Source organism: Oncorhynchus gorbuscha, linkage group LG08, assembly GCF_021184085.1.
Source record: "Oncorhynchus gorbuscha isolate QuinsamMale2020 ecotype Even-year linkage group LG08, OgorEven_v1.0, whole genome shotgun sequence".
Lineage (NCBI taxonomy): Eukaryota > Metazoa > Chordata > Actinopteri > Salmoniformes > Salmonidae > Oncorhynchus > Oncorhynchus gorbuscha.
The window spans coordinates 27,926,557-27,937,720 of NC_060180.1; the positions used below are offsets into that span (position 1 = coordinate 27,926,557).

The window sequence follows — 11,164 nt, forward strand, 5'->3', positions numbered from 1 at the left end:
GAAGTCTGGATACTGTGTATCAGGATTTTGTGGCCATTTACACAGATGGATCAAAAGATCCAAGGACAGGACGTACTGGGTCAGCATTTGTCGTGCAGGAATGTGGAGTGGAAGTCAGAAAACGTGTTACAGATCATCTGGCTGTATATATGGCGGAGCTGATGGCCATACTGTTGGCCTTGCAGTGGGTGGAGGAAGTCAAGCCAGACAGAAGTAGTTATTTGCTCTGATTCATGTGCAGTGTTGATGAGTCTCCAGTCCTTTATGTCACGTAGCAGACAAGACCTGCTTTATGAGGTGCTACAAACCCATGGCAGGATTAGACAGATGGGTATACAGATACGATTTACTTGGGTCCCAGCCCTTGTGTTGGTGGAGGGGAACGAGGCAGTTGATGTACTGGCTAAACAAGCACTTGGTAGTGGGGATGTTGATGTTGTAGTTTCAATGAGCAAGGCAGAGGCAAAAAGCCTGTTATGGACAGTGATGGTGCAGAGATGGCAGGAGCAGTGTAATAGAGAGACTAAGAGCAGGCATTTACTTCATGTTCAGAGGAAAGTTGTGGAGGGGAGGATGGCAGGAAGGGATAGAAGAGAGGAGGCTATTTTTGCAAGATTAAGGGTGGGACACAGCCAGTTGAATAAGTCTGTCAATGTGATAGGAAAGCATCCAACGGGAAAGTGTGATTATTGCCAGGAAACAGAGACCGTGGAGCATGTATTGCTGCAGTGTGGGCAGTATCAGAGGAAAGAGAGAGGCTGGGATCTAGTATGAGGGAGAAGTGGATACAGGAATTTAGTTTAAAGAGTATATTGACTAGAACTTCATTAGATATAGTCTCAAATATTTTGTTATATTTTTTAAGAGCAACATATTCTTAAGATTTAATTTATCCCTGTCTATGGCCCTCCAGTGCAGTAGGTGACGGTAATGCACCATAACGTTGGATGTCAACCGCCGATAAACCACACCAAAGAAGAAACTACAGAAACTCTTTTGCGGAAGTACAGTTTCTTTTCTCGATCAGTCCACTTTGCTCCGTGGCGTTGTTTAGAATAATTATTTTTGATGCTACTGCTTTTTAGTCCTTACACGGAGAGCTGAATATATTGGTAAGTATTTGCAAAAATATAACGTTACTGTTCGAATGAAATATTTCTCGATATACAGCTAGCTAGCTACACAATCGTTCCAACCGGCTCATAGCAAGCGGTTGTTTACACGTATCTAACGTTAGGTGTTAGCTAGTTTTCCAGCTAGCCAACTCTCAGGTCCCCTTTGTAGCTTGGTTGCTACAGTAGTTACCCAGCCACAAGCTCATTAGTTCGGCTAATGTTGTTGTCGTTGTATAGCGTGTTGGCAAACGTTAGCTCCATAAGCTCCAAACGTTAGTTCCATAAGCAGACAGGCATTGCTGGACAGCCCTCAGATCGAGTCTTGAATAAAAACCACATCGAGGGAAAGTGGTTCAGGTGAAAGTATTCTCATAGACGTATAGTACCCGTCAAAAGTTTGGACACCTACTCATTCCAGGGTTTTTCTTTATTTTTTTAGTATTTTCTACATTGTAGAATAGTAGTGAAGACATCAAAACTATTAAATAACACTTGGAATCATGTAGTAATGAAAAAGTGTTAAAACAAATCAAAATATATGTTAGATTTCAGATTCTTCAAAGAAGCAACCTTTTGCATTGATGACAGCTTTGCACACTCCTGGCATTCTCTCAACCAGCTTCATGAGGTAGTCACATGGAATGCATTTCAATTAACAGGTGTGCCTTGTTAAAAGTTCATTTGTGGAATTTCATTCCTCTTAATGCGTTTGAGCCAATCAGTTGTGTTGTGACAAGTTAGGGGTGGTATTCAGAAGATAGCCCTATTTGGTACGAGACCAAGTCCATATTATGGAAAGAACAACTCAAATAAGCAAAGAGAAACGACGGTCCATCGTTACTTTAAGACATGAAGGTCAGTCATTACGGAACATTTCAAGAACTTGAAAGTTTCTTCAAGTGCAGTCACAAAAACCATCAAGCGCTATGATGAAACTAACTCTCATGAGGACCGCAACAGGAAAGGAAGATGCAGTGTTACCTTTGCTGCAGAGCTCATTAGAGTTACCAGCCACAGATTGCAGCCCAAATAAATGCCTCACAGAGTTCAAGTAACAGACACATCTCAACATCATCTGTTCAGAGGAGACTGTGTGAATCAGGCCTCCGTGGTCAAGTTGCTGCAAAGAAACCACTACTAAAGGACACCAATGAGAAGAAGAGACTTGCTTGGGTCAAGAAACACGAACAATGGACATTAGCCCGTTGGAAGTCTTCCCTTTGGTATGATGAGATTTTTGGTTCCAACCGCTGTGTCTTTGTGAGATGCAGAGTAGGTGAATGATCTCCACATGTGGTTCCCACCGTGAAGCATGGAGGAGGTGTGATGGTGCTTTGCTGGTGACTCTGTCTGTGATTTATTTAGAATTCCTGATTATTTAGACTATGATTTGTTTTTCAACAGGACAATGACCCAAACCACACCTCGAGGGTGTGTAAGGATTATTTGATGAAGGAGAGTGATGGAGTGCTGCATCAGATGACCTGGCCAACCCAATTGAGATGGTTTGGGATGAGTTGGACCACAGAGTCAAGGAAAAACAGCCAACAAGTGCTCAGCATATGTGGGAACTCCTTCAAAACTGTTAGAAAAGCATTCCTCATGAAGCTGGTTGAGAGAATGCTAAGAGTGTGCATAGCAGTCATCAAGGCAATGGTGGCTACTTTGAATAACCTCAAATATATCAAATAGATTTTGATTTGTTTAACACTCTTTTTGGTTATTATATGATTTCTTATGTGTTATTTCATTGTTTTGATGTCAATGTAGAAAATAGTAAATACAAAGAAAAACCCTTTAATGAGTAGGTGTCCAAACTTTTGACTGGTACTATATGTAAAACATGAAATTCAAGTTCCTCTATAAGTCATTGCTAGGTCAACAGTATGTTTATTGTACCAGCATTTCCTTTCTTGCATAATTTGTTGACACCATATGAATATGACATGAATGAACAATGATTGCTGAATGAATGCTTTTTCATCTAAAAGGTTCTAAATCATGTGTACACTGATGGACGAAATCCAAATGGATTCCACTCGCGATGTAACACCTGCAAGAGAACAGGCAGATTGTGATCATCAAACAAGATGCACCAGCGGTATTCCTGACTTTATCTGAATAATGTGACATGAACGAACAAAGTAGCTTTTTTTTTGTATAGCAGCACTCAGAACAAACGTCCACCTTGTTGTTAATCTAACTTGCTCATTAGAGGGGACATTTTTAACATTCCTAGAATATGCATTGGACCTAAGTCTGTCCAGCTTGAGGTAGATTTACCTGACGTGAAAGGGAATGCAGAGTCGTCGCCCATAGACCGGATGCGAGCGTGATGCCCAGGCGAAGCTTTCCGCTGCAGGGACGGATGCGCTGGCTGTTCCTGGGGCTCGTCCTGCTGCTGGTCCTCTTCCTCTTTGCTTACTTGCTGGAGTGCACTCCCCCAGCTGACGTCAGCCTGGTCCTGCCTGGCTTGGGAGGGGAGTCCTATGGGAAGGAGTACTACCGTGCCCTGCTGCAAGAGCAGGAGGAGCACCACCTCAGCCGTGCCGCCAGCCTCAAGCGGCAGATCGCCCAGCTCAAGCAGGAGCTCCAGCAGATGAGTGAGAAGCTCAAGGACCTGCAGGACTGGAAGGAAGCCCTCGGGGTCCAGGGACTGGCTGAGACCAGGGACCAGGTGCCTGGGGATCTCCTCGAATTCCTCCACTCCCAGATCGACAAAGCCGAGGTGAACACGGGAGCACGGCTGCCCAGCGAGTACGCCCTGGTCCCCTTTGAGAGCTTCAACTCTGGTAAGGTGTATCAACTGGAGATGGGATTGACCAGGCACCCAGAGGAGAAGCCTGTGCGGAAGGACCGCAGGGACGAGCTGGTGGAGGTCATTGAGGCGGCCCTGGATGTCATAAACAACCCAGACGAGGAGGATGGCCAGGAGGATGTGCCCATGCAGAGGCAGGCGTACACTGAGAGCCACTTTACTGAGGGTAAGAGAGTTATACTGGGGTAATGTAACAGTGGTTCTCAACCTGATCCTGATGGTAAGTTGACCGATTGCATGTGCTAGTGCTGCCAAATATCTGGAGGGGCTGAGGGCCAGAATGGGAACCCCTAATCCGGATCACTATCTGCTTGTTTCATGGATGCAAAAAATGATGTCATCTTGCCTTTTAAAGTTGAACAATATTTGTTCCCTATGTTTGACAAAACTGTGATGTGTACCCTTATGTGGGCAGGGCTGTACAGAACAGAACGGGACAAAGGCACACTCTACGAGCTCTTCTTTGCAAAAGAGGACTCCGACAATTTCCGCCACGTTACTCTTTTCCGTCCATTCGGTCCTTTAATGAAAGTCAGGAGCACATCCGTAGAAACGTCCGGAGTCGTCATCAATATCATTGTACCATTGGCGGGCAGAACAGATGCATTCTCACAGTTCCTACACAACTTCAGGTCAGTGGTGGTGAGTCATGTGAAAATGTCAATATGTAGCCTATACCTACTATTTGTAAAGATTGTGTAATTTCTGTTTTTGTCATTGCAGGGAAGTTTGCATAAAACATGATAGGAAAGTGCATCTTACGGTGGTCTACTTTGGACAAGAGGGCTTACAGGAGGTGAAGTCTTATTTGGAAAAAATGTCCAGGTTTGTTTTCTTTTAATATGAATGAAAGGATATATGATGTGCTTTTGATATGATTTTACTGCTGGACATCTGTCACTTGTCTATGTTTCTAGTCTAGACGTTTCGTGCTCAAAACCACAGACAACCGAAATGACATTGTTGGTTTTGTAGGGAGGAGACTTTTTCCAACTACACCCTCATCCCAGTGGACGAGGAGTTTTCCAGGGGCAGGGGTCTGGACATCGGAGCCCGCGCCTGGAAGAAGGGTGACGTGTTGATGTTCTTCTGTGATGTGGATATCTACTTCACACGGGACTATCTCGACACCTGCCTCCTTCACACCGCTCCAAGTAGGTGCCTTCTATCAAAACATTGTAGCCTACACATTCCTGTTTCCTAGGGAAATAACGATTCACATCGATCCCCGATTCAAATGTTTGCGATATGACTGCATCGGCCGCGGACCCGAAACCGATCCAAATTTTGCATCCTTCGGTCAGAAAATCGATTGAAACGGTACGAATCGTTGTTTTTTGTTTGTTTGTTGTTGCTCATATTACTTTCTACCTTCTGAAACTGCCTCATGTTTTGTGACGGCTGATGCGCCCTCTCCTTCAGTGTCGAACTAAGCATGTGATTGTGTTGACAATCAAGTCATTTTGCGGCATGCCTCGGGAATATCCAGTAGCCTAGTCAAACTGCGCACTGTGCCCAGCTTTGTGTGCTGGCCAGCGTGAGGTAGGTGGCCTGTTCCTGATCTGTATGGCATCTTCAGTGTTCAAATGCTAAAATGATTTGCGCAACATTAGGCTGTCACGCAACTAATAAACCCTATGTCATTTGCTAGGTTATTGTTATCTATACATTGTTGAAAATGTGTTTTACCGGAATAAAAGTAAACTTACTGGAGATGCAACTCTCATCTGGCTATAGGCTACCTGTTGAACGGGCCTTAACAATATATTTTATTTAGATTGTTCAGGTTCACCATCAGCGTGTGTGTGGTCATTTTTAGATATATAGGGTAAAGTTGATCATTTCATAACGAGCACAGCAATCACTTTGCGAGGCGCACTGCATGGCCAAATTGGGAAGAGGAAAGAAGCTCACTAAACTTCCAAACGGTCAAAACCATTCAATTTTGAGATGGGGGTGGAATCCAAAGTTTTGCTACATATTCATTGGCTGTGTCATAGCTAATTTGGAAACGATAAATATTGATACATTACTAGCTCAAACACTTAATCTGCAAAAATGACAAGTTAATTAGTGAGTGACAAACATATGCTACATTACATTGACAAACATATGCTACATTGCCTTAATTAGTGAGTGACAAACATATGCTACATTGCCTGCCCCCCCCAGTCTGATAAATAATGGAAGTGGGATGGTAGATGCCTAGTCTCCCTTATGGCTCAGGCCAGGTGCCTACATAGTACATACACCATAGACATATATCATTTACACACACAGACACACAGAAGTCAGCTCAGACAGATCCAGCTCAGAGGCCCAGGTCATGATCTCCGTCGGCAGCCTATTTTAACTTAGAATGGAAAATGAATGTGTTTATGCAACAAATGGTAGTGCCTGGAATCGAACCGATTCGTTTCTTTCTCGAATCAAAACACACTGAATCGTTTCAAACTAAAACGTATTGTTCCTGTATCGGAGCCCACGTATCTACAGTGCATTCAAAGTATTCAGACCCCTTGACTTTCTCCACATTTTGTTAAGTTACAGCCTTATTCTAAAATGGATTAAATTGTTGTTTTCCTCATCAATCTACACACAATACCCTATAATGACAAAGCAAAAAATAGCTTAGACATTTTTGCAAATGAATTCAATAAAGTATTCAGACCCTTTATTCCAGTACTTTGTTGAAGCACCTTTGAAAAGTATGTGGATATATTGAAGCAACATCTCAAGGCATCAGTCAGGAAGTTAAAGCTTGGTCGCAAATGGGTCTTCCAAATGGACAGTGACCCCAAACATACTTCCAAAGTTGTGGCAAAATGGCTTAAGGACAACAAAGTCAAGGTATTGGAGTGGCTATCACAAAGGCCTGACCTCAATCCTATAGAATATTTGTGGCCAGAACTGAAAAAGCGTGTGTGAGCAAGGAGGCCTACAAACCTGACTCAGTTGCACCAACTCTGTCAGGAGGAATGGGCCAAAATTCACCCAACTGTGGGAAGTTTGTGCAAGGCTATGCATAACTTTTGAACCAAGTTAAGCAATTTAAATGCAATGCTACCAAATACTTATTGAGTGTATGTAAACATCTGACCACTGGGAATGTGATGAAAGAAATGAAAGCTGAAATAAATAATTCTCTCTACTATTATTCTAACATTTCACATTCTTAAACTAAAGTGGTGATATTAACTGTCCTAAGACATGGAATTTTTACTAAGATTAAATGTCAAGAATTGTGAAAAACAGAGTTTAAATGTACTTGGCTAAGGTGTATGTAAACTTTCGACTTCAACTGTACGTATCGAATCGTCTTGAAAGAGAACGATGCACATCCCTACTGTTTCCAAAATTCATTTTTTTTTTCATGAGTACTTAATGCGGGCAGTTGTCATTTTTCTAAATGTGTACTATTGGCATTTTGCATGTAATTTGTAACAAAATACATTTCAACCCCTCCATCTTGTTTTCTTCTTGTAGACAAGAGAGTATTTTATCCAGTGGTTTTCAGTTTGTATAATCCTGCCATAGTCTATGGAAATCTGGAGCTGGCTCCCCCCATTGAAAGTCAACTTGTAAGTACCTGTAAAAATGGATGACCCAAAAAATATATACACTACATGACCAAAAAGTATGTTGACACCTGCTCGTTGAACATCTCATTCCAAAATCATGGGAATTCATATGGAGTTAGTCTCACCCTTTGTTGCTATAACAGCCTCCTCTATTTCCACATTGCTGCAGGGACTTGCTTTCATTCAGCCATGAGCTAAGTGAGGTCGGGCACTGTGTTGGGAAATTAGGCCTGGCTCACAGTTGGTGTTCCAATTCATCCCAAAGGTGTTCGATGGTGTTGAGGCCAGGGCACTGTGCAGGCCAGTCAAGTTCTTCCACACTGATCGACAAACCATTTCTGTGTGGACCTCACTTTGTGCACGGTGGCATTGTCATGCTGAAACAGTCAAGGGCCTTCCCAAACTGTTACCATGTCATTGTCAAGATTTCCCTTCACTGGAACTAAGGGGCCTAACTCGAACCATGAAAAACAGCCCCAGACCATTATTCCTCCTCCACCAAAGTTTACACTTGACACTATGCATTCGGGCAGGTAACGTTCTCCTGGCATCCACCAAACCCAGATTTATCTGTCAGAGAACGTGTTTACACTACTCGAGTCCAATGGCGGTAGCTTTACTCAACTCCAGCCAACACTTTGCAATGCGCATGGTGATCGTAGGCTTGTGTGTGGCTGCTGAGCCATAGAAAAAGCTCCCGACGAACAGTTTCTTGTGCTGATGTTGCTTCCAGAGACTGTTTGGAACTTGGTAGTGAGTGTTGTAACTGAGGACGGACAATTTTTACGTGCTTCAGCACTTGGAGGTCCCGTTCCCGTGTGGCCTACCACTTCGCAGCTGAGCCGTTGTTTCTCCTAGATGTTTACACTTCACAATAGCAGCACTTACAGGTAGGGGGTAGCTCTAGCAGGGCAGAAATTTTACGAACTGACTTGTTGGAAAAGTGGCATCCTATGACGGTGCCACTTTGAAAGTCACTGAGCTCTTCAGTACAGGCCATTCTACTGCCAATATTTGTCTATGGAGATTGCATGTCTGTGTGCTTGATTTTATACACCTGTCAGCAACGGGTGTTGCAGAAATAGCCGAATCCACAAATTTGAATGGGGGTCCACATACATTTGTGTATATGTAGTGTGTTTAATTGTAACTCAATGTTTGCATTAGTCAACTTGCCAATGTCAAGTGTTCTTTTCGTATAGATTCACAAGAAAGATGCTGGATTCTGGAGAGATTTTGGTTTTGGAATGACATGTCAATATCGCTCAGACTTCCTTAATATCGGTAAGCCATGTTAACCGAGAAGTTTTGCTACGGTGTTGTGTGCTTTCTATGTATTTTTACTGTGACAATTCTATAAGCAAGATATCTTACTACCCCCTCAATTATATTTTCTAGGAGGTTTTGACCTGGACGTGAAAGGTTGGGGTGTGGAAGATGTCCACTTGTACAGGAAGTACCTGCGGAGCGACCTGATCGTGACGCGTACACCAGTATCTGGCCTCTTCCACCTGTGGCACGAGAAGCAGTGTGCAGACGAGCTGACTCCAGAACAGTATCGCATGTGCATCCAGTCCAAAGCCATGAATGAGGCCTCCCACTCCCACTTGGGCATGCTGGTGTTCCGCGAGGAGATCGAGAATCACCTCCGCAAGCAGGCCTATAAGACCCAGGGCAAAACTGAAGACTGAATGTCTTTTTGCTAGGCGGCCATCTTAGGTACTCTGCATCAGAACTCCTTGCTTTTTAATTATTTTTTTTATTTTATTTTTACAAATACAAGAACTGAGTTGCACATGCTGTTACTAACATGACTAAAATGCACTATACAGAAGACCTGTTTGCACAAAATCCTGTTACATTTCACAGATTAGCTAAAGACACGTTTGGGAATGTACAAAAATGTACATTAGTAAACGTGAAGCGTCAACTTAAACAATACTGAGAATAACACCACCTGCGTCAACACAAAGACATATTTGAAGTTGGGGAAATTTGCATGACCTATCTATCAAGTTAAAGCAATGTTCTTGCCTGTGAGATCAAGCAATCAATGGACAGTGTTCTTTTTAAACAATGTATCCCAACGATAACTATACTGCCATAGTTTTTAATGTCAAGATTGATTTAAAGTTGTATAGTGATTTTAAAAAAGGGACCTTTGTTTGAATAGGCTTTGTTGAAAGGGGAAATAAACACTGCCTCTGATTTAACCGTATCTAAAATGATTTATCCTATCGGTTTTAATTTTGTTTATTTGGGAAATGTACCAACATGTACAGATCTGACTGGATTGTGACTGAAGAATTGAACCTTGTAGCCACTCAATGATGTGGTCAATCTTAAATGGAATGTATAAGTCATTGTTTTATTGGTTTTCAGCCACGGATTGTCATACTTTGTCTAAATAGAGAGGATAATTAAAGATATATCCCTCCTGAGGCCATTGATAGTTATGAGACTTGGGGCTCTTCAATCACTGAAGCGTTACAGATTGCGAGATAGGAAAGGTATTTGCCGTATGCAGGCTCTAACACGGAAACATTGCCTTTTAAATTTCAATCGGGTTGTAACGCTGCACTTGCGCGATAGAAATGTTAAGGTCATTTCCGATTTATGCAGTGTTTACCCTTAATGCAGTCTCCGCTAACAAGGGGGAAATTGCCTTAGCATTTCAATCACGTGGTACTTCTGTGATACAGACTTGGTTGGAGATAAAGGTTTAAATGTAATAATTCCGTGCAGAAGCGTTCCAAAATAAATGTACCGGAGCAAAATTGACGTGTTCGCAGTAAATAAGTTCGCCATCAAAGTGGACAATAAACACAAACGTAGCGAATTTCGGATAACTACCCAGCAAACACAGTTTAACTGTTTTAATTTCATTCTATATATTTAAGTATTTTCAGATCTACAGACATTATTACTTGATGTCACATTTTCAATGCTAATCCTGAAGAATCAGCAACCGTGCTGGGCCAATGAATGGAATTATTACATTGTCTTAATGTATTTTCGACCTAGGGTACGGATTGAATAGAGCCCTGAATCAAATCAAATTTATATAGCCCTTTGTAAATCAGCTGATCTCAAAGTGCTGTACAGAAACCCAGCCTAAAACCCCAAACGGCAAGCAATGCACGTGTATAAGCACGGTGGCTAGGAAAAATGCCCTAGAAAGCCCAAAACCTAGAGAGGAACCAGGCTATGAATGTCGGCAGGTACCATTTAAAAAATGTTTTCATCTTTATTGATAAAACATTACTTGGAACTACACACTGAAGTGTAAAAAATGTGATGGTAATTTAGATTTACATAAAGTCCAAAGGAGCAAGCAAAACATGTTTGCGATTAAGTAACAGGGTTGCATTCAGTATGACAGAACAGTGTGCAATGTTGAATTCAACGAAAACGGTATTGTATTGAATGACCAGTTGAAAAACTATGATCAAGGTGGCCCACCTTTTTGTATCAAACAAGAGTCATGACTTCCTTCGAGTTTCTTTTTGTTAAATGCTTATTTTCTCATTAAACATTGCTCTCCCCGCTCTATACAATAGGTTTCCAGTCTTTGTTCTTGAATGCCTCAGAGCTCAATCTTTTCCTGAACACAACTGAAAAACAAGTATTGGTCGTTTCTCTATTTAAGC

General features: G+C 42.2%; 1 protein-coding gene across 2 annotated transcripts; it reads left to right on the top strand.

The window, feature by feature from the left end:
• Nucleotides 1-977: 977 nt before the first annotated feature.
• csgalnact2 (chondroitin sulfate N-acetylgalactosaminyltransferase 2) lies at nt 978-11,071 on the top strand. Of its 2 annotated transcripts, XM_046359025.1 has the most exons (8): nt 978-1,112; nt 3,107-4,099; nt 4,349-4,565; nt 4,657-4,758; nt 4,909-5,087; nt 7,420-7,514; nt 8,717-8,798; nt 8,913-11,071. In XM_046359025.1, the coding sequence occupies exons 2-8, from the start codon at nt 3,451-3,453 to the stop codon at nt 9,203-9,205; spliced, it is 1,617 nt and encodes a 538-aa protein (XP_046214981.1). In that variant the 5' UTR covers nt 978-1,112; nt 3,107-3,450; the 3' UTR covers nt 9,206-11,071. The 2 variants fall into 2 exon arrangements, with proteins under 2 accessions (XP_046214981.1, XP_046214982.1); XM_046359026.1 differs by lacking the exon at nt 978-1,112 and having other exon boundaries at nt 2,719-4,099.
• Nucleotides 11,072-11,164: the final 93 nt, after the last annotated feature.